Source organism: Staurois parvus, unplaced genomic scaffold (assembly GCF_062004578.1).
Source record: "Staurois parvus isolate SC_StPar_1 unplaced genomic scaffold, SC_StPar_1.0 ptg000090l, whole genome shotgun sequence".
NCBI classification, from domain to species: Eukaryota; Metazoa; Chordata; class Amphibia; order Anura; family Ranidae; genus Staurois; species Staurois parvus.
Genome location: NW_028317886.1, coordinates 5,310,299 through 5,334,009, shown reverse-complemented (window position 1 = coordinate 5,334,009; position 23,711 = coordinate 5,310,299). Strand labels below are relative to the sequence as shown.

General features: G+C 41.1%; 1 protein-coding gene across 2 annotated transcripts in view; it reads right to left on the bottom strand.

Annotated features, from left to right (window-relative positions):
* The window catches only part of NAF1 (nuclear assembly factor 1 ribonucleoprotein), a 105,279-nt gene extending 84,180 nt beyond the window's left edge, over nucleotides 1–21,099 (bottom strand). For both annotated transcript variants that reach the window (XM_089670375.1, XM_089670376.1), the window contains exons 1-2: nucleotides 21,005–21,099; nucleotides 17,671–18,112 (exon numbers count right to left, since the gene is read on the bottom strand). In XM_089670375.1, the coding sequence (XP_089526501.1) occupies nucleotides 17,671–18,101 (431 nt within the window). In that variant the 5' untranslated portion in view covers nucleotides 18,102–18,112; nucleotides 21,005–21,099. The remainder of the gene's footprint in view (nucleotides 1–17,670; nucleotides 18,113–21,004) is intronic.
* Between the last annotated feature and the right edge of the window lie 2,612 nt (nucleotides 21,100–23,711).

The window sequence follows — 23,711 nt, the reverse complement described above, 5'->3', positions numbered from 1 at the left end:
AATATGGCTATGGTGGCATACATCAACAGGCAAGGGGGTATGGGAAGCCCCCCCTTCAAGTAATTGCAAACAGCATTCTATCTTGGGCCTAGTAAGATTGGCGTTCGATATCTGCCATTCATCTGAAAGGGGCGCAAAACTCCCTATCAGACTTCTTAAGTCGGCATCCAGTCAAACACAACGAATGGTCTCTCAACCACAAAGTATTCTCGATATTCACTCTCAGGTGGGGCATGCTGGAGGCCGATATCTTTGCTTCCCAGGAAAACAGGAAAGTCAGCCGGTTCTTCTCCCTAAATCCACGGGATCAGGCTTTATGGTGGATGTTTTGGCAAGAGCATGGGAGTTCAATCTCTGTTACGCGTTTCCTCCAGTGAGGCTGATCCCAGCAGTCCTGCAGAAATTTGTGTTAGAAAAAACAAACCTCATTCTGATAGCACCGTTCTGGCCGAAGAGGCCATGGTTTTCCCTGCTATAGAGCCTGGCCTCAGTTCCTCCGTTGCCCCTTCCAGAGAGGGAAGATCTGATCTCTCAGGGTCCAATGCTACACCCTCAAATCAGAACCTTGAGATTGACAGCGTGGCTTCAGAAGAACAACTCCTGAATGCTCAGGGGTTTTCTGACAGTTAAATACTTTAGTGAACTGCCGCAAACCAGTCACCAGAGCCATCTATGCGAAGGTCTGGAGAAAATTCAATTCCTGCTTGCTAGGTAAGGGGCGGGCCCTCCGGATATCCCGGCGGTGTTAGAATTGTTTCAGGAGGGGGCAGAACAGGGCCTTTCGGTTAGCACCTAAAAGGCACAGGCCTCGGCCCTCAGTGTTTTTCTTCAGATCTCCATCCAGCAGGATCCCTTTATAACAAGTTTTTTCAGGGCCCTTTCAAAGTCCAGGCTGGTGGCGGTCAGGTCTTGTCCAATTTGGGATCGGTCTTTGGCTCTAAAAGCCTTGTTCCTTTGAACAAGTCTTCAATTAAGTTTTTGACTCTAAAAACTGTTTTTATTTTAGATCAATCACGTCAGCCCATAGGGTGAGTGAATTACAGGCGCCTCCCTTTTTGGCTGTTTGAGGATAGAATTGTATCAAAACAGATCTGGGATTTCTCCCCAAGTTTTCCGCCTCCTTTCATAGGTCTCAGGATATAGTCTTACTGACCTTCTGTTCTGCTCCTGTAAGCAGTGAGGAGGAAAGATTAAGTTTATTGGATGTTAGGGAGAAGCCTTTTGGTCTTAGTAGATCTAGAGAATTCAGGAATTCGGATTCTCTTTTTGTTCTTTTTGCAGGAGCACGGAAGGGTTCCAAGGCATACAAGTCCAACATAGCTAAATGGATTAGGATGGCTATCACAGAATCGAATAGTTTATTAAAAATTCCTCCTCCATTTGTTAATTCACACTCAACCAGAGCCTTGTCAGTGTCCTGGGCAGAGAGAGCTGGTGACTCGCTAGAACATATCTGTAAGGCGGCCACCTGGTCCAGCTTTTCCACCTTCGAGCAGTATTATCGCCTGGATCTCCTTTCTAGCGAGGATCAGGCATTTGGGCGCAAAGTCCTCCAGGCAGTAGCCCGGCCCTAGTGGGTAGGTTATTGATTATAGTCTCAAGGAGGCTGTCCTGGAAGACATTTGGAGAAAACCAGAGTTAGACTTACCGGTAACTCCTTTTCTACGAGTCTTCCATGACAGCCAGGATTTCCTGCCCTAAGATTGTATGGTAATGTATATTTATGCTTAAATAATTATGTCTTTTAGTGTCTTCCTGTGGTTCTTGAGTAAACCTGAAGAGGGAGGCCTGGAGGCCCATCTTTAAAGTACTGTGCTTACGCGTTTCCTGTCCTGGAGGGAGGAGCTATATGTCTCAAGAAGGCTGTCCTGGAAGACTCGTAGAAAAGGAGTTACCGGTATGTCTAACTCTGGTTTTCAAGCACAGTACAGTAAGGAGACGCTCAGCCACAATAAGACATTTGAACGGCGTAAATGTTTCAAAGATGGTCGTACATCCGTGACAAGCCCAGCCATGGTGGTTCCCAGCCCGCGGTCATTCCTGTGAACCTTCAGCATGTGGAATGCCTGATCCTGGATAATTGATGCATAACCTTTTGTGAAACTGCACAAGAGAGGAATCTTTCTGTGGGAATGGTGAACACAATGATGATGTCAATCTGGCTGTTCTGGGACAGTTCAAGCATGATGACAAATTTATAAATGTAGCAGGGGAATATGTTGGAAAATTAATGCAGTTTCCACTCCTTGAAAATTGTTCTTCTATTCTATAAATCTCCCAGTTTGATATGAACACCCCTCGTAGAAAGGCAAAGCATCTGGGCATACAAAAAAAAATATACTTTTTTTTTCTTTAAGTAATCACATACCCTCTGTTCACAGCTGCATATGGAGCTCAGAGATCTAACGCTTAGTGTGGTCATTTTTTTTAATAGGAAAGCAGAAGGAATGGAAGGAACGCCAGGGGTTTCACACAAAGAACAGGAAACTTTTTCATACAAATACATAGTACAGCAGGCACATATCAGGTAATGTTCTTTAAAGTAAAACATGGAAACTCTTTACTGATGACCTTACTCAACATCTTGGGGATCGCCCACTGAATATTGTACACAGGTCTGCTCCCATATTGTCCTAGGAGGACATACTGGTACATCTTCCAGGATCTAAGCTCCTGTGAACACTTACAGTCCTGTGATTATGGGATGATTGTGCAATAGATACAGAGCCAAAGAGAACGAATACTGTTGCAACCAATCACAGCACCACAGAATGTAAACACAGACTGCAGCTAGCAGGACATGTATCACATAAGGTAGGTAATCGAGAAGCACAGTTTGCTCTCACATGGATCAGTGTATAAGAGGAAAGAAAGTCTCCTAACCCACTAGCCAGCCATCTGTTACAAAGCGCCATGTTTTAACTCCCCTATTTCCAGCATGTTTCTTTATTTTCAAAAAGTTGTGGCAAAAAAAAAAACAAAAAAAAACAAACACAAATCACCTTGGATAAGGAAGTCTACTTTTCAAAATGGGGGCATTCCAAAGGTATTTGTACTGTCCTGGCATTTTTGTTTGCTATGATTTAAAACAGAATTTAAGGGAAACTGGCCCTTTTTCCAAATTTTTTGGTCTTTCCTTTATAAACAGCTGAAAAAAAAAAACACAAGAAAAAGAAGCGTGGTTAGTACCTGGTTGCTGTCCAGCAGGACCAGTCTCATTCTTGGAGGATGTCATATGACATTTTCCCATTGTTCTCTCGGAAACAACGCATCACGGATCAGGGTAAAGAGCCCTTTACCATGTGATCAGCACTGAGGAAAGGAAAGCCAATAACCAGCTTTCCTGTGACAGGACATTTACACTGATAGAGCCATGATCATCAGTGCAGCATATCAGTGCCTGTCAGTATAGCTTCATCAGCACACATCAGTGAAAAAGAAAAAATTACTTATTTGCTAAATTTTATAACAAACAAAAGAAAACTTTTTCTTCAACAAATTTGCAAAAAAATTAAAAAAAAACTTAGTGGTGATTAACCAGTTGCCGCTCGGCTGCCTTCTGGCTATAGCTCGTCCCTCCAGGTGGACACCGTATGGAACACGCATTGCGCATGCCCGCCTGATCCGTCACCGGCTGTGTACCTCAGACACAGCCGATGACAGATCTGTGTACTGGCCCCGTTGCCAGTACCATGTGACCTGCTGTGACCAATCACAGGTCACGACAGTTGTATAAAATGGATGGCTTCCTTTCATTCCATCTATTGTATACAAGTGTGTCTAGCTGTGAATGGTCACAGCGATCACATGCACAAACTGGGCCAATCACAGCCCAGCTGTGTCATGTGATAAGCCGTGGCCAAATCACAAAAAAAAAAAACCAAACCCTGAATGAATCGATTTCATTCAGGGAAATGGCTGCTAATAGCAAAGTAATTCTTTGCTATAAGCAAATTGTGTAAAAAAAAAAATAAAATAATGATCACTTCCCCAAAGAAGTACAATGTTACTATGGTAACATTACACTACTTTGGTCATAGGGCAATATGAGAAAAACAAAATCTTAAAAAAAAAAAAAAAAAAATTATCAAATTTTTTTTGTTGTACTCTCACCAGTCAGTGTCCATGATCACCGCCATGCCAGTTATATGATGATGCTGTACTGCACTGGTGACAATATTTGAAAAAAAAAAAAAAAAAAGTGAAAATAATTTTTTTTAATTTCTTCATTTTCCAAAAAATAACAAAAAAAAAAAAATTACAACTTCAAAAAGCTCACCATGCCTGTTATGAAATACGTCGGACTGTCTACTTTGCAATAAGGGGTCATTTGGGGGATATCTGTACTGTTCTGACATTCTTGGACCTCAAGAAATTAGATTGATCAATTTTCGGAAACAGTTTGTGAACTCTATAACTTTCCTACAGACTAAATAATACATACTAATTTGGGTTATTTTCACCAAAGACATGTAGTAGAATACATCTCGGCCTAAAATGTATGAAGAACAATTATTTATTTGCAAACTTTTATAACAGAAACAAAAGAAAAACGTGTTTTTTTTTCAAAATTTTCGGTCTTTTTTTGTTAATTTAGCAAAAAATAAAAACCCCAGTGGTGATTAAATACCACCAAAAGAAAGCTCTAGTTGTGTGAAGAAAATTATAACATTTTTGTTTGGGTAATGTGTTGTATGACCGCGCAATTGTCATTCAAATTGTGAGAGCGCTGAGACCTGAAAAATGGCCTGGGAGGGAAGGGGGTAAAAGTGCCCGGTATGGAAGAGGTTTAATACCACCAAATGAAAGCTCTATTTGTGTGAAAAAAATGCAAAAAATTTCATATAGGTACTGTAATGCATGACCACGCAATTGTCATTCAAAGTGCGACAGTGCTGAAAGCTGCAAATTGGCCTGGGCAGGAAGGGGGTGAAATTGCCCTGTATTGAGGTTGCTAAATACAACCAAAAGAAATCTCTGGCTCAAAAAGTGATAGAAGATTCATCTGTGTATTGGATACCACACCAGCGTTATTGCAGCATTTAGAATAATGCAACTAATTTTAATGCTGTGCTAAAAATGATTATTCTGTACATTAACAAGTCACCAAAGGAGAACATTTTCTAACAAAGCTGCCAAAGCATTCACATGGCTTTACTCATCAGCAATGTTACCATTTGTGCTTTTACTCTTGCACAGAATTATGACCTTGGGCACAAAGAAATGCAAGTGCACTTCAGGCATGAAAACGCATGAAGATATGTACCCTGTTCTTAGCAAACAGATTCTTGCCATCGCTGTTCTTGAACATTAGAAAATGTTTAAAGGAATCTTGATACTATGAAATCATAAATCTTTTCTTTACCAACTCGTACAATTCTATGCAAGCAGTGCTAGCTTGGCCTACATTAAATAGGCTTTATTAAAAGAGTACTAGACAAATCCAAGTAAACAATTGGCCAGAATATTTACAGTGCAAGTACCCCCGCCATCATAAAAAGTCTTGCTGCTTGATTTCTATTTCAGAATTTGGATTAAAGGTGAACTGAGTGCACACTCTGACTTTAGCACAGTCAGGGTGTAATTAGATTGGCTTTAACCATTAGCCGCCCGGCCAATGGCCGTTTGGCGGCTTCAAAAGTGTTCCTGCATTCCGGGTGCACGCCATTTGGCGTGCTCCCGCACATGCGCAGTTTGCGCTAATGCAGAGCGGCGCAGCAGTGCGATCTGTCACTGGCCGTGCACCTCGGACACGGCCGATGACAGATCTGAGTAGTTGCTGGTACCATGTGACCTGCTGTGACCAATCACAGCAGGTCACATGACAGTTGTATACAATGGATGGCTTCATTCATGATGCCATCCATTGTATACTAGTGCCTAGCTGTGAATGGCCACAGCTAATCACATGCACATGTCATGTGATTAGCTGTGACCAAATCACAGCTAAGCACAAAAAAAAAAAAAAAAAAAAAAGCTGAATGAATTGATGTCATTCAGGTAAATGCTTGCTTATAGCAAAGTAATTCTTTGCTATAAGCAAATTGTGTAAAAAAAAGAAAAAAAAAAAAAAAAAACTGATCACTTCCCCAAAGTAGTACAATGTTACTATGGTAACATTGTACTACTTTGGTCATAGTAAAATATGAAAAAAAAATCTTTAAAAAAAAATGTAATAAAAAATTAAAAATAATAAATTAAAAAATTTTTTAAAAAATATATAATTTTTTTTTTCATATTGTCCCCAGTCAGTGTCCCTGTTCACTGCCATTGCCAGTTATATGATGACGCTGTACTGCACTGGTGACAAAAAAATACAACTTCAAAAAACTCGCCATGCCTCTTATGAAGTACGTCGGACTGTCTACTCTGCAAAAAGGGGTCATTTGGGGATATCTGTACTATTCCGACATTCTTGGACCTCAAGAAATGAGATTGGCTGCCAGTACTTCAGGATTGATCAATATTCAGATCTATACCATAGTTTGTGAACTCTATAACTTTCCTACAAACTAAATAATACATCCTAATTTGGGTTATTTTCACCAAAGACATGGAGCAGAATACATCTCGGCCTAAATTATGAAGAACAATTATTTATTTGCAAAGTTTTATAACAGAAACAAAGAAAAACTTCAGGGTTTTTTTCAAAATTTTTGGACTTTTTTGTTAATTTAGCATTTGTCATTCAAAGTGTGAGAGCGCTGAAACCTGAAAAATGGCCTGGGGGGGAAGGGGTAAAATTGCACGGTATTGAAATGGTTAAAGCTAAAACTTTTTTTTTTTTTTTTTTTTTTTTAAACCTTAAGCCATTCCCTGCATTCAGGTAAAAATGTTTTGTCACTTCTTGTGTCACCTCCCCTCTTCTTAAACACTTACCAGAGTCCTCTTATTGATCCAGTGCTGTGCCTTTTCTCCCCTCTCACTACTCTGAGAACACAACAGCCACCAGTTCCTACTGCTGTCAGTCAAATGCTGTGAGAAGAGAGCGGGGGCAGGGCCAAGCTGTGTGTGTGTGTCTATGGGCACACACAGCCCAGATCAGGAGCATGCCTCCATAGCACATGATCGACTTGCTGAGGTGGCACACACAGAAGGAGGAGCAGAAGAAGAGGTTCGGGACAGCTCTGTGAAATACCATTGCACAGAGCATGTATAGCATGCTTATTATTTTAATAAAAAAAAAAAAAAATGATCCATTAGAACCGCTTTAAATGCAGGCACCATGTTATACAGGGATTTCTGCATCAGGCAACACTGTCAGTGGCAGAATTCCTAAAATGCCACTGTTGCATTCCCTGAAAGCCTAACCCTTCCTGGAAAAAGAACTGCATAATCTATATTAGAAAATTAGATGGCAAGTTGTCACTAGTAGCATAATTAATACACAGGCCCTTAATACCTTTACGCACTTAAATTACATTTTACAACTTTGTAGTAAATTCACTGTGCCAAGAGGACACCGATTAAAGTCCTCTTTCTGAAGTACTCTGAGAAGTTGGCTGCACAGCATTGCAGAACTCCAAGACTTGATAACGGGAAAAAAAAAAAAAAAAAAACCTTAGAAGCCGGCTTCTAATCTGTTAGTCTGATAACCTTTACTGTAAAAGTGATCCGGGCAACTTTACAGCCACCAGATCACTTTTAAATGAGACTGGCAGCATGTGGCTGCTCCAACCTTCTTCTTGGGTCCCATAATCTCCTGGATCCTCCGAGCACAGGACTGCTGGAGGATGGAACTTTCAGGCATTCAGGATGACAGAGAGGGAGGAGAAAATCAAGAACGATTCCTTACGTCTTCCTGCTGAGAATGAACCTGAAGTGCTCAGCTCTGCCGTAAGCGCGGTCAAATCCTGGGGGATACTGGGCAAGTATACAAGCAGAGCAGGAACTCCCTGTTCCCAATCTACCTGGATGAGTGGCAGCGGAGACATCAGATTTAAGAGAGCCTTGCTGGATCCACAAAGAAGACCTTTCATTAATAGCACATTGGGGGCTCAACTTTGTGAATATAGTAAATTTGTTAAATCTTATTTTGTAGGAATAATTTAGTGCCTCCTCTCTAGTTTAAAACAGTATTAAACCCAAAGAAGTTTAGCATTTCTTAGATGTGGTGGCTCCATTAGTATTCTTTTTATAACCTTTTCATATTGGCAGACTCTGCCAAGCGGATATCCCTGCCCAGTGGGGGATCAGTCCTCTGATCCCCACTGAGCAGGCGGAAAACAGATCCGCTTGCGCTGAGCAGACACAGCCCGATGTTCTCTATGGGGCAGTAGGATGTAAATGGACTGCCTGCTTGTTTACATCCAACTGTCATCCGATCCACCAGATATATACAGTATGGGGAACAGATCCCCATCTGTCTGTTTTTAGCAGATCGGATGTAGGCGGGTGTAAATGGACACATGTCCTTTTACATTTGCCTCCCCATAAAGAACAAAGGGTGGTCTCGGATTTGATGGGCCAGTGGATTGAATGCATTTCTTGAATTTTAATAACTTTCACAAGTGCACGCAATTTTGACAGTTCTATTTATTTGATTTAACCTGTTTGCATAGTCTCTGCTGTACATGGGGCAGCTGGTAAATTATAGCCATCATACAAATAAAAAAAAAAAAGCCCAATACCTAGAAATCTAAAATATATACAGCGACATATGTAACAAAACCTACACATTTTTGGGCTCCCTGTATTTGGGATATATAGAAGAACATTTTGTGAATATATTGGGAATAGCAATAAAGTATATCTAAAGCCACAACTTTTTTCATTTTAGATAAAAGTAGGGGAGATTTTCCTTCACTTCTTGTCCTGTAGACTCAACTGGAAAAGAGAGAATTTTTTTTCCAATGTAGAGAAAATGCCCACTGAGACAGTAGTCATGGGAACAACTATCCCCATTGGAAGATTTCCCCTCTACTCCTACTCTGGTGGCAAACTAAAATTTTGGATATTTACAAAAAAATAAATAAATATTAAAAAAAAAATTATGGCCATTTGCCTTTTGATATACTGTTAGGGCTCATTCACACCATGGTGCACAGTTGTCAGTTTTTTTGCACACATTTTGCAAGGGGACAACAAAATCAATTGTTCTCTATGTGCCCTGTTGATACCACTAGTATCACATGCAGATTTTGTTTTGCGCAGGAATCTGCAACATGTATAAAATTAATTAGATCACACATGAACACCAATGTAAACTGATATCTCTGCAAGTGAAATCTGCACGGCAGTTCCCATGAACGTTTGCTGTGAACGAGCCCTTAAACCTCAATTTTATTGGCCTGATGCTGAATATAGTTTGTCCTGTCTAACTGCTCCAAATCAGATGATATATAATTACATAGTTAGTCTGGCTGAAAAAAAAAGGCAAAAGTCCATCCAGTTAAAAAAAAAAAAAAAGTTATAAACCTATACCCACAGTTGATCCACAGGAGAGAAAAAACCCTAGCAAAGCATGATCAAATTTGCTCCTGCAGGGGAAATAATTCCTTCCTGATCCCCCTAGAGGCAAATCAGATATTCCTTAGATCAACTTTACCTATAATGTTAGTATCCAGTTATATTCTGTGTATCTAAGAAAGAATCCAGGCCTTTTTTAAAGCAATTCACGGAGCTGGCCAAAACCATCTTGATCATATGCCTGCTTACTCTCCTCAAGAGAGAATGAATTCAGTTCCTCTAATCTTTCCTCGTAGCTGATCTCCTCCATGCCTCTTATCAGTTTAGTTGCCCTTCTCTGCACTGTCTCCAGTTCCCCAATGTTCTTTTTGTGAATTGGTGCCCAAAACTGAACTGCATATTCCAGATGAGGTGTTACTAATGATTTGTACAGGGGTAATATGATATCTCTCTCTCTGGAGTCTATACCTCTGTTAATACAAGAGAGGATTTTGCTCGCTTTAGAAACCGCAGCTTGGCATTGCATGCCACTATTACGATCCTTCTCCACCATTGACTCCCCCAGTTGTACCACCCCTAGTATGTATGATGCCTGCATATTCTTAGCCCCCAAGTGCATTACCTTACATTTATCAACATTAAACCTCATTTGCCACATAGTTGCCCAATTAAACAGTGCATTGAGGTCAGCTTGTAAGTTGGAGACATCCTGTAAGGACAATATTCCACTGCACAGCTTGGTGTCATCTGCAAAGACTGAAATGGTATTTTTAATCCAAGACCCTATATTGTTTATAAATATGTGAAAAAGTAAGGGTCCCAACACTGAACCTTGGGGTACATCACTGACTACCCTAGACCATTCAGAGTATGAATCATTAACCACTACTCTCTGAACACGATCTTTTAACCAGCTTTCTTTGCATTTACATACTGATTTTTCCAAGCCTGTAGACTTTACCTTACACATTAGCCATGTGTGGGGAACTGTGTCAAACTCTGTCCAAGGTTTTTTTCACCTCATAAAAAGAAATCAGATTTGTTTTGACAACTTCTGTCTTTCATGAAACCATGATGTCTGTTGCTTAAAATATTTTTTCCCAGCAAGAACTCATCTATGTGGTCTTTTATTAAACTCTCCAGTATCTTCCCAACGATTGATGTTAAACAGGTCTATACTGTAATTACTTGGTAAAAATTTTGATGTCTTTTTAAATATTGGCATCACATTGGCCTTACGCCAAATCCAGTGGTACTATGCCAGTCATTAAAAAAAATCACTAAAGATAATAAACAATGGCTTTGAAATGACATAGCTCAATTCTTTAAGGACCCGTAGGTGTATGCCATCCAGTTCAGGTGCTTTATTCAGTCTAAATATTTCTGGATCATATCAGTTGTGAGCCAATGGTATTGACATTTTTACTGTGTCAATACCATGCCCTATATGGACAAGAGCTCCCCCATGCTCCTTCATATACACAGAGATGAAGGAAGGGATTTAATAAATTTGCCTTCTCTTTGTCCCAGTCACCTACTCTAAATTATTTTGTAAAAGGGCCTGCATGCTCGAACCTGACCTTTTTACTATTAATATATTTGAAGAATTGTTTGGGGTTGGTCCTGCTATCTTTTGCACTCTGTCGTTTGTTTAAAATTTTTATGGCCTCGATGTCCTTTTTACATATTCTTTTATTTTTTTTTCAAAAAAGTTTATTAGAAGAAAGCAGGCAAAAACAATACATATACAGACGTGAATCCAAAATCTGACAGATTACTGTATGTCGACTCCCATGTCGCAGACGGGTCAAAGCATAACAGGCAATACAAAATATAACGTTGTAAAACATTTAGTCAACATAATATTACAATCCAGGAATTGTACCAGAAATAAGAAATGAGTTAGGAGATATATTGTCTTTTGACCGTTGAGCAGGATTTTCTGTCAGGGAAGTGTGACGTGTGTGATATCGAATATGAACAGCATCTATGGAAGCCTTAGATCCGTTTCACGTGTCCAAGAATTGGAAGTGTAAGTGTTATGGAGCGTAATACGTCTGTTTGAGGTACAGCATTCTGTATTGGTTATGGTACGAAGATAAGAGTAGAACACAGGCGAGAGCTAAAGATCAGGTAGAAAGAGGGTTAGTTAGTAAGTAGAGTAACTTGGTGATAACCTAAGTATATAGAAAGGGAGAAGGAAGAAAGAGAGGAAAAAAAAAAGGGAAGGGAGGGAAGGGCTTATCGTATGGTAAAATGAAAAAAAGGAGTATATTCTTGCGGGTAGGTGGCTTTCAACATGTGAAACGCGTCACAATAGAAATGTCAGCTTATAGTTGAAGCCATGGTGCAAATCAAGACAGTCAACCGGGTAATATGTGGATACAAGTTCCAAAGGAGCAAGCCTTGAAGGACAAAAAGGTATATCTAGGCACAGATCGAGAGGTATCTCAGAAAAGAGAACATTCCCCAATGTCAGAATAGGTCTAGTCAATCATTGCTGCATTAGTAGGTGGTAGGTAGGGGTGGTTTTAAAATGCTTCCAACAGACCCAAGTTCCCCTGAATCTCTCGGGATGTTCCTTTTATATGCTTTGCAATGTTTAAACAACGATAGCATTCCTTTTTTTTTTTTTTTTTTTTTTTTTAAATAAAAGCTCTTTTCTTATTTATAGCTTTTTTAACTTTGGCCATAAGTCACATAGGTTTGATTTTTAGCCTTTTAAACTTGTTGCCCGTGGGAATATATTTTGCAGTGTTCACATACTGTACAGTATTTTTGAAGAACTCCCATTTCTGTGTTGTGTTCATCGATGCCAATAATCCCCACCCAGTCTAAGTCTTGGAAGGCAGCTCTCAGCCTTGGAAAATTAGCTCTCTTAAAATTGAGCGTTTTTATTTTTCCCGTATGTGCTTGTTGTTTACAGCCAACGATAAATGAAATCATGGTATGGTCACTGCTACCCAAATATTCTTTTACATGGACATTAGTAATACTGTAAACTCTGCATGGTTTGAGATTACCAGGTCCAGCAGAGCATCAGTCCTAGTTGGGGCCTCTATGAACTGTACCATAAAATTGTCCTGTAGTAGGTTTATATATTTTTGCCCTTTAACTGTTCCTGCAGTGCCATTACTCCAGTCAATTTCCGGGTAGTTAAAATCCCCCATTATTATCACTGTCCCAGCCCTTTCGACCTGTGCAGTCTCCACCTCCTCATTAACAATGGGTGGCCTATAACAAACTCCAATAATCACCTTGTAGTAAACACCCCCATATGCAGTTCCACCCATAATGCTTCAGCCTCATCACACTCTCTATCAACTAGGTCCTCTTTCACACTCACTCTGAGATCACTTCTCACATTGAGACAGAAACCACCACCTTTCCTTTTCACCCTGTCTCTCCAAAAGAGAGACAGGGTGGCTCAGTCATGTGAAGAATGAAGCCAAGACTCAGCAATACAAAATTAAATCCTAGTTCTCTACATGCACTAAAGCTGCCAACTCACCTATTTTGCTTGGCAGACTCCTGGCATTGGTGAACAAACTTTAATTCACTGACACCTTATGCACATTTTTTTTATTTTTGTACAAACGGTAGCAATTCCAATGGTTGTTTGTAACATGGGAACCTTATCACCTGCCATAGCCCTCCCCCATCTTTCCCCATTCCATCCACCAATAAGGACTTACCCCTGTCTGATATGTCTGCCCCATTATACTATAAGATCTCCTTCCCCTTGTTTAAATACTCCTCCAGCCATCCCATAAACCTCTCCCCCAGCACAGCAGACCCCCTTCGATTTAAGTGCAAACCATCTCTAGCATGTAGGTTGCACCCCAATGAAAAAAAGTCAGCCCAGTGCTCTAGAAACCCAAATCCTTCCCTCTTACACCAGGTCTTTAGCCATGCATTGAGTTCTCTAATCTCCCTGTCTTTCCCAAGTTGTGCATGGCACAGATAATATTTACGAGAATATCATCTTGGAGGTCCTTCCCTTCAACCGGCAGCCTAGTTCTTTAAATTGATTAAGGAGCCTTCACCTTCCATGTATTCTGTCATTGGTTCCAACATGGACCAAGACAACTGGGTCATTCCCAGCCCCTCCCAGTAATTTATCAACCAGGTCCACCACATGCCGCACCCTGACACCAGGCAGACAGCAAACCATTCGGTTGAGGCGATCCTGTTGACAAATTATTCTATCATCCTTCAGATTATAGAATTCCCTATTACCACGAATTGTCTAGGCCTTCCTGCACTACCCTCACCACCTCTCCCAAATGGTCTGCCCTCCCGGCTGTTAGGGATAGCAGTGACATCCAGGGCTGCCACCCCCATCTTCACCTAACTTGGCAAATATGTTTCGGTGCTCAAACCCAGGGCCAGCCTTCCTTCTCTGTGAGACCATACAGCTCCCTCTTGCTACAGTAACCCATATTCCTACCTGATAATCTGGACTAGTCACTCCACATCAATCCCATTAGCTACCGGTTTTTACAAGCAGCAGGAAGGACCTTTTCCCCCCCCTTGCAGCCTTCCACAGGCTCACCTGTCCCACAGGGGAATCAGAAAATGCAGCTGGCTGACCATACAGCTGATCTCTATGATGATCTAAGAGACCAAAAGCACTCAAGTTCAACACTCACCGTTTTATTCTCTAGGGCCTCTGCTTAAAAAAAGAAATATAATAATAATTTTTATATATATATATATATATATATATATATATATATATATATATATACACACACACACACACACACACACACACACATACATCACAGACATTTTCAGCCAAAATCACCCCTTTCAGCTGTTGGCCGAAATAAAAAAAAAAAAAAAAAAAAAAAAAAAAAAAGCGCACAGATACAGGTGCCGAAAAAACCCCACCACTCGGTAGTTCTCAGCCTTACCTGAGAAAACAATCGATCCCGGCGCTGGGCATAGAGATGAGTGAAGGAAAGATGGCCACCACTCATCTCTATGCCCTTGGAGGACCAGAGCGATGTCATTTCCCATTCCCGCCATATTTTTATTTTTTTTTTAAAGCACTAGATCAGTGGTTCTAAACCTTCCTAATGCCGCAACCCTTTAATACAGTTACTCATGTTGTGGTGACCCCCAACCATAAAATTATTTTGATTGCTAGCATGAAATTTTGTCTTGAAGCATGGGTAACAGTCTTAATATAACAATAGTAAACTACATTGCTACATTTTGCAACAGTATGCGTAAAAAGCCAACATCAGTGCGAAGGTTGAGACTGCTTCTTTCTCACCAGATCAGAAATTCTCGGGGCAGTCTTTGCAAGAGCACAATGAAGATCATCTTCCATAACAAGTCTACTTCTGTATTTAGACTTGATAACCAACAAGCTGGAAAACCCTGTTTCACAAAGATATGTTGTTGGAAATGGAAGAAGGCACAACACAGTCTCAGACAGAACAGGAAATGACTGCAAACACTTGATCCAGACCCGCCTGCAGACAAATAGAGGAGCGGTGTCTTAGGCGACCCCTGTGAAAGTGTTGTTCGACCCCCAAAGGGGTCGCGACTCACAGGTTGAGAACTGCTGCACTAGATCAATGCTTTTTTTTTATCCAATGCTTTACATTGCAGAGGAGAGATGTGGTATCTCTCCATGAAGAGGACTTGTCACTAATTATTTCTATCACAAGGGATGCATGCATTTCTTGTGATAAGAAAAAAAGTGATTTTTTTTTTTTTTTTTTTTAAAGGGACAGTGCAAAAAAAAAAAAAAAGTTTGAAGTGCCCCTGTCCCCCCTTGATGGTGAATGCATACGTAGGCCATTTCCACATATGTAAACGGTGTTCAAACTACACACGTGAGGTATCAGCACGAACGTCAGAGCAAGAGCAATAATTCTAGCACTAGACCCTCCTCTATAACGTTACGCTGTTAACCTGTAGAAATTTTAAAGCATCACCCATGGAGATTTTTAAGAACCGCAGTTTCACGCCAATCCACGAGCATGTGCAATTTTAAAGCGTGACATGTTAGGTATCTATTTACATGCCGTACCATCCTCTTTCATATTTTACAAAAAATTGGGGTATATATTGTTTTTTTTAACAAATATATATTCATTTTTAAAAACTGCGAATTTCAGTTTTCGGCGAAATGCCAGGATAGTAGAAGCAACCGCTCCAAATGACCCATTTTTGGAAAGTAGACACTTCCAGGTATTTGCTAAGAGGCATAGTGAGTATTTTGCAGATCTCATTTGTTGCCACAAGTTTTTGGAAAACAAAAAGAAAATGAAAATGTATTTTTTCTTTTCTTTTTCAAAACCGTGACAAAAATTATATCTGTAAAATACTCACCATGCCTTATCAAATTCCATGGGGTGTCTTTCCAAAAAGGGGTCATTTTGAGGGGGTGTTTGTACTACCCTGGGCCTCTGAAACTATGATAGGTAGTGAGGAAGTGATATGAGGAAATATGCCCTTTGAAAGCCTGGAAGTGGTCGCTGGATTTCAGGCTCCTGTATGTAGCTAGGCTGCCAGAAAGTCCCACATGTGGTATCCCCATACTCGGGAGAAGAAGAAGGTCTTTTGGGGTGTTATTCCACATATACACATGGCATGTGTGAGCAATATATCATTTAGGTTACAATTTATTTTTTTTTAAACATAAAAAGGGTTATTTTCAAAAAATTTAATGTTTCATGGACTCAACATGCCTCTGCAAAATCCTTGGGTTGTCTGCTTTCCAAAAAGAGGTCATTTGGGGGGGGCAAATGGTTAAAAAGTGACAAAAAAGTGCTAGCAAGACCCCAAAGAAGAAAATAAAATAGCTACAAGCAGCAGAAATCAAAAGCAAAACTGTTGATATGTAATTTGTAATGAAAATTGTAACAGTCAAGTTAGAAAAGTTCAGAAAACTCAACCAATAAATGAAAAACCTCCAGAAACAGAACTCCATACCCACAGTTGATCAACAGAAAGGCAAAAACACTCCAAGGCATGATCCAATTTGTTCCAAACAGAAGAATAAATTCCTTCCTGATCCCCTAATTCATCGGCTCATCCCTGGATCAACTATCTCTGGTGATTTATAAATGTTAATATCCAGTTATATTCTGTGCATTCCTAATGATTTTTTTTTTACATAAATGACTTAGCTGGCTAGAACTAGTCCCTGAGGTAATCTATTCCACATTTTCAAAAGGCAACACACAAAACACAGTACAAGGACCTTGAGAGTATATATGGTAGAATAACAAACAGATTAGCTTTGGGTGCTGATGTCTTTATTAAATTACTTGGCTGTAAGTGCCAATAATGGACTAATTCCAATGCCACACATAATGCACAACTACATGCCCAGCAGCAGGACTATTGGGACTAATTCAGCCACTATTAACCAATAAGGTTTAGTGCCTTGGTATATTGCTTGTGTTGTTTATTCCAAATTTTCACAGCTCTTACTGTGAAGAAGCCTTTACATATATGAAAAACATTTCTTCCTCCAGACACAAAGGGGTTGATTTACTTAAAACTGGAGTGCAAAATCCAGTGCAGCTGTGCATGGAAGCTAATCAACTTCTAACTTCAGCTTGTTCAATTAAAGGATACATACACCTTTTAGGAGAAAATAAATGTACACAATTTTCCAGGAAAAAAAAAATGTGCATGTATTATTTTTTCCCTGAGAAGCCTGGAAAGCATTGCACCCATGATAAGTGGATCAGGGGTGCAATGCAGGTTCTTGCAGACAACCCCTGCAGCTTTTAGCCCGTACCTTAATACGTGCTGACTGTTTACAAGCTGCACGGTTTGTGAATGAACTGTGAGGAAGCTCATCAGTGACCCTGCAGCCCATTCAGAAGTACAAGCTGTCAGCCGCAATGGCTGACAGTAGTTGTAATTCATGCATTCACAGAAAACTGTAAATGAGTGATGCGTTGGTGGAGGCCCGCACAGCCGTGTTGTTCTCAAACAGTGAAAGCGGGCACAGGGAGAAGATCCCGCTCGCTGTCACAGGAGAGGTGAGGAGAGGCTGCAGAGGCCTAAATATGGGTGGAACATGTAACATGTTCCAAAAGTAGGACTTTTTTTTTTTTTTTTTATAGAACAAAAACACACAAACACACACGCTGACTGGTTTCTATGCAGAGCTGCACCAGATTATGCACTCCCCAGATTTAGTAAATAAACTCCAAAAGTGTTTCCTTCTCCTCTGACCTTGAAAAACTGCACCAAAGATCACTAAATGTGGAAAGAACACCCTACCTGTCTGAAGAGGAGTCTCCTGAAGAACTTTCCTCCACTTCTTCATCACATACAGACAGTATTTTACCAGAACTTTGTGGAAATGAGACTGATACATGCGGAGATTCCACGGTACTCCCATTGTGCATAGCTACTGTATGGTTTTCAAAATGCAAGGATTCACCCAGTTCCATTTGTTCTTCTGGCTGTACTTCACAAGATTGACATAAACCAGGCCTATCTCCAATCCTAGGGATTCCAGTTGCTGAGGAAGAGGACTGCATTCCTTCCTTATTATTATTATTTATAGGTGCTTCAGCGTCATCACCACATCCAGACAATGAACCTTTTTCACCAGGATCTAAACCTGCCATGGCTGCTTCTTCTGCTTCACTCCGCCGTTGACTGTTGACAGCAACTTCAGCTGCAGCAATGTCTTCCTTTGTATCCATAGTATTCTGCGCTGTATTATAAAAGAATTCCATTAAAATGATTATACTGCTTAATATACAATACATTCAGCAGTTATATTTAATGACAGTGAACTCATAAACATCCACTAAATTCTGTTAAAGTAAACCCTGCAAACTTATTTTCACCACATACAGTCAAGATTCCACTGACAAAAGTTTCAGAGATTCCAGCAGAATCTGGAAAAAGAGCAGAAAATGGCAGTCAGTTGAATTTTAAAGTGGTTCTAAAGCCTGAAGGTTTTTGCAGTCTATGCATGAAGGTAGAAAACCTTCAGTGTGCAGCTAACCCCTTCTTATATTTACTTGAGCCCCATTCAGCAATGTGCACAAGAGCAGAAGCTCTCCCAAGTCTCTCCCTCATCAGCTGAGAAACAGCAGCGGGAGCCATTGCTGTCAAGCACAGTCAGTGAGTAGGAACCGAGATACGCTCTGTCTCGGACACACAGACGTGGCTTGGGAGCGAGCCTGGAGTGCTGGCAGGGGACCTAGGAAGAAGAGGATCCGGGCTGCTCTGTGCAAGTCATTGCACAGAGCAGACAAGTATCACTTGTTTGTTACTTAAAAAAAAAAAAAATAATTCAGAACCTTTACAAATACTTTAAGGCGTGTCTGACAGTTAAGTATTTTCAAATTTATTTTTTTATTTGCAAAAGCAACATACCTGCCTCCATTTATGGTTAAGGCTAATGATACAATAGAAAAAGATACACTTTACAACACTGGCTCATTTAAAAATATTAAAGTGGTTGTATACCTCTGACATGAAATATAAACAAAGCATATCCCTCTTTAGTGAGTACTTCAAATCCAGAACACAAAGGCTCCTATTAGACAAGGTGGACTCCAGCCAATTAGCAGGGAATCCACTCACAGATCTCCTGAAGAGCGGGGTGGATGACACATCTGTGTCCGCTCAGTTTATACAGAGAGGACACAGACGGCGCCCACTCTGCTCTATGGTTGTTTGGGTGTAAATGGACACTGTTGTCCATTTACACCTGACTGCCCTCCAGTCCGATCTACCTAAACGGAATATCTGGTGTACCTCCAAAGATAAGAAAAAAAAAAGAGAGGCCGCGGTGGAGTTTCTTATGGTGTAGTAGTTTGACAGATAATTGGATGAAATAAATGATGAAAAGGTAAATTGCAATGGTGTACTCACATCTGTGAGGTTGCTGGGCTCCCTAATGGCGGAGCAGACGACAACCTGGAGTGAAAGCCTGCAGGGAACATGTCTGTCCCTGCGCAAGGTCACTCGATGCTCGGTGGGGTGATCCAGACGATTCTACTCTCTGCGGTCTCAGGATTCCATTGCGTTCAGGATAATAGGTTTATGAGCCACAAAAAGGTGAGAAACTAGTGTCATCAGAGGCACCCAAATAAGGAGAAGCTGAGAAATGGATTGTTCATTGATTCAATATTTATTGATCACAGAATAATATAAACACCATCCATCAAGGCATTTCATGGCACTACCTGGCCACTTCCTCAGGATGGCGCATAAAAACACTTTTAACAGCTGTGACCTGCAGGTGCTGTAAGAGATCTTTGTCAGACGTCTATGGAGGCTTTGAAGACACTTTGAAGCACTGCTAAAACGACATGGGGTATAACTTTTGAAGCAAAGCAAATACGTGTAAACAGGACTTTAAGCTAACCATTTAGGGACAGGGCCTTTGACCAGTATTCAGAGTGCTTTAAAAAAGTGTGTTCAATGCCATTTTTGGAGCTAGTGTAATTGAGCCCTTAGGGCCGGTTCACGCTATGCCCTGATATAAATTGCACATGAATGGGATGAAACTGAACTAAAAGTAGTACTACACGTCGTATGGTACTTTGTACCACGAGCTTTGGTGTAGGCCTATGCAGAGCGGACACAGCCCACTGTTTTCTATGGGGCAGTTGGATGGAAATGGACTGCCTGTTTTTAGTGTACAGGATCGGATGCCGACAGGCAGACCCAAGACCGAGGATGCCGACAGGTGGACCCAAGACTGAGGATGCCGACGGCTGTCAGTTGGCACAAGTCCAAGGATGCCCGCTGCTCTATAAAGAACTATGGTTGGTCCAATCGGGTCCGCCTGAAAAACTTATAGGAGGATCCAATGATGCCGTAAGTGTGAAAGGGGCCTAAAGTATAATGCCTTGAGCCCCACCCCCTCCTGAGACGCGTCACTTGTCCCAGGAGGCTGCAGGACCAATCACAGTGCATGAGGGAAGTTTGTGCAGCGGGGTGCCTGTTGTGGTTGCTCAGGAAGCCACAACCAGCTCCCATATCCATGATGGTGGCACAGGGAACCACCTGTGGGAAGACCATGCTGGGTTCCCTGTGTACTGGTATGTACCTTAGTTTTAAAGGTCTGCAGGTACGTTATTTATAAACACAACTGACGGTCCTCTTGAAGGTAATTCCGATGAAGCAGGATGGCGGGGGGGGGAAGACATCAGGAAATGGCATTTACATAGACAGTCCACATCAAAAGCTCAGAATACAGCGGTGGCAGAACTACAATCCCATCGGATATGACACATAGGGGGAGATTTACTAAAATCTTGTGCAGCCGTCCACAGTAGCCAATCAGCTTCTCACTTGTTCAATTAAGCTTTGGCAATAAAACTTGCAGGTTTCTATACAGAACTGCACCAGATTTCACACACTCCAGTTTTAGTAAATAACACCCATGATGTCTATGCCTTAAAATAAATATAAAGAGGGAAAAACCATGGCCTACGCTGTCGACAACTTCTCATGTAACCTCCAATAAATTGTTCATTACACTCTAGGAAGTAATAGAGGTTGTCACTTAACCCACCCGGTGTGATACGTTATGGGGTAAGAAGTGACCGTCAATTATAAAGCCTGGACTCAGCGGACCACTCACCATACACCAGAGATCAGTCTGCCATCGCACACCCCACGATCTCACTGACACCACGCGTGCACTCCACGCCGCTCAGTTTTGCGTTCCAAGCCTCGTTATCAATCAGTTTTTCTCTTAACCACTGATTGGTTCTACTTACCGGAAGTCTGCACCATGTCTTTCTGTGATTGGACTGTTCTTCTCCTGGCTCCTGGGTGACCTCCCCCCAGAACTGTACTGTGCTGCTCATATGGGCAGCGGTTGTATGTCAGTGTGTCACCGTAAAGCAGTTTGTTGAGTGTGTATGAAGCTGGAGGTTATCAGATAACATAAACTCTCTGTGCCCCCACTATTGACTAATGAGTGTTTCTAGGGGTGGTGAGCTTAGTGTGTACGAAGCCATGACGTTTTTGTAGTTGAGAGAAGTGCAGTGTAGGGAATGGTTGAAGTGTATGTAAACCCCAACAGTGCACTTCTGTTATTCCATGCCTTTTGGTCTGTTATATATACCATTGAATTCCTGACCAGGCCAACTTTTTGTGATAAGGTGCTGCACTACTTTAACTGACAATTGTGCGGTCATGCAACGCTGCACATAAATTAAATTTATGTTCTTTTTTCCCCACAGATAGAGCTTTCTTTCCGTGGTATTTGTGTGTTTTGCACAGACATAACATCAAGGAACATAAAGAAGATGACTTTTGCACACCTGTGGGACACCATTTCGCACAACCAGACCACAACCAGACATTGAGGTCTCCCATTGTGTGGTTTGGTTGTGCGAAATGGTGTCCCACAGGTGTGCAAAAGTCATCTTCTTTATGTTCCTTGATGGTATGTCTGTGCAAATTCATCCATTTCGCACAACCAGACCACACAATGGGAGACCTCAATGTTTTAGTTCTTAAAGGAAATTTCAAATCCATTCAGGAAAGAAAAACTTTTGAACTAAGAATGATAATTCTATTTGACACAAGAGATAAGGGCCTTAATTTGGACATGGGATTCCTCAATCATTATCCAACATATTTATGACTCCCTATGTGAGTGTTGTTGTTCCCCCCCCCACCCCCCTTTGCTTTTGCTTTGCTGTGTCTTTATCTCTAGTCTAACCCTAGGCTTGTGTTTCTTTCTGCTTTTTTTTTTTCTCATCCCCCACATCTCTTCTAACATTCTGCTAAAACTTTGTAATAGTACTGCATGGACCTTGAAGAAGGGGACATACCCCGAAAGCTTGTCCTCAAAATTGTATGTTAGTGCAAATAAAACAAGTATCACGTCAGTACTCAATTGTTTCTGTCGCAAGAGCACTAATACGGCTACAATCACCTCAATCCAATTTAATGTAAAGTCTATTCGTCCTTAATCTTTCAAAGACAGTGCAAACATGTTTGCGGTGCTCCTCCCGATTATCAGAAAAGATAAGAATATCATCCAGATAAGCAATTACAAATTGGTCCAACAGATCACGTAAAACATTGTTGATGAAATGCTGAAAAGTCGCAGGGGCATTGCAAAGTCTAAACGGCATAACCAAGGACTCGAAATGCCCACACCTGGTTCTAAAGGCGGTTTTCCATTCATCTCCTTGACGAATGCGGACATGGTTGTATGCCCCATCGTAAATCAAGTTTTGTAAGGATTTTGGCAGAATGAAGTCTTTTCAACATTTCAGAGATCAAGGGTAGTGGATAGCGGTTTTTAATAGTGATTTTATTCATTTCTCTATAGTCAATGCATGGACGCAAGGTGGAGTCTTTCTTTTCAACAAACAACAGGGCTGTTCCTGCAGGAGATGTTGAGTGTCTAATAAAGCCCTTCTCTAAATTCTCATCGAGCCGTTCCCTGAGCACCTTTAATTCAGGTTCCGACAGATTGAAAAGGCGGCCAAAAGGTATTTCTGCTCTTGGGAGCAGCTCAATGGGACAATCATATGGGCGATGAGGAGTTAATTGATTGGCATTTTTCCAGTCACAGACATCCCAGAACTCATGGTATTGTGGAGGCAAGTTGTCATATGACTGAATAGGTACCATATCAATTTGCGATTCCTTGGCCGGTGAAGAACGTGGTCGACAAAGTTCCCTACAGTATTTTTCACAGTGGGGGATGTAAAATCTATAGTTCGTGCTTCCCAGTTGATGGAGGGATTGTGAGTGGAGAACCAAGGAATCCCCAGGATGATAGGAAACTTGGGTGACGTAATCAGCTGAAAGCTAATGGTCTCACAAAGAAGAGGAATTGTTTTATGGGTAACAGGTCCTGAAGACAAGGGTGAACCATCAACTGTCTCCATATCAATAGGGGTAAATGTATTTCTTGCTTGAATATTATTGCTGTGGACAAATTCTATATCCATAAAGTTCCCCCCAGCCAGCATAGCTGAGCAGGAGATTTCATGGCCTTCGGAGACAAGTTTAATGGGGATGACAAAATGAGAGAGTGAAGAGTTCATTTTATTTTCTTCAGGAATCAGTGGGGAGACAGACTGGCTAATAGAGTTTATTTGTTCAGGCACAATCACATCAGCCATAGCAATTGTTCTTCTAACTTTGTTAGGACAATTAACTGCATAATGACCAGAGTCCCCACAATATACAGTAGATATAAGTTCTCTGAACGTCTTCTCTCTCTCTCCTGAATGGAAATGGATCTCTTGATAGGTTCAACCTGCATAGGCTCAGGAGTGTTCGAACTCAGAGAGACTTTTGAATCCTGCTGAACAAAT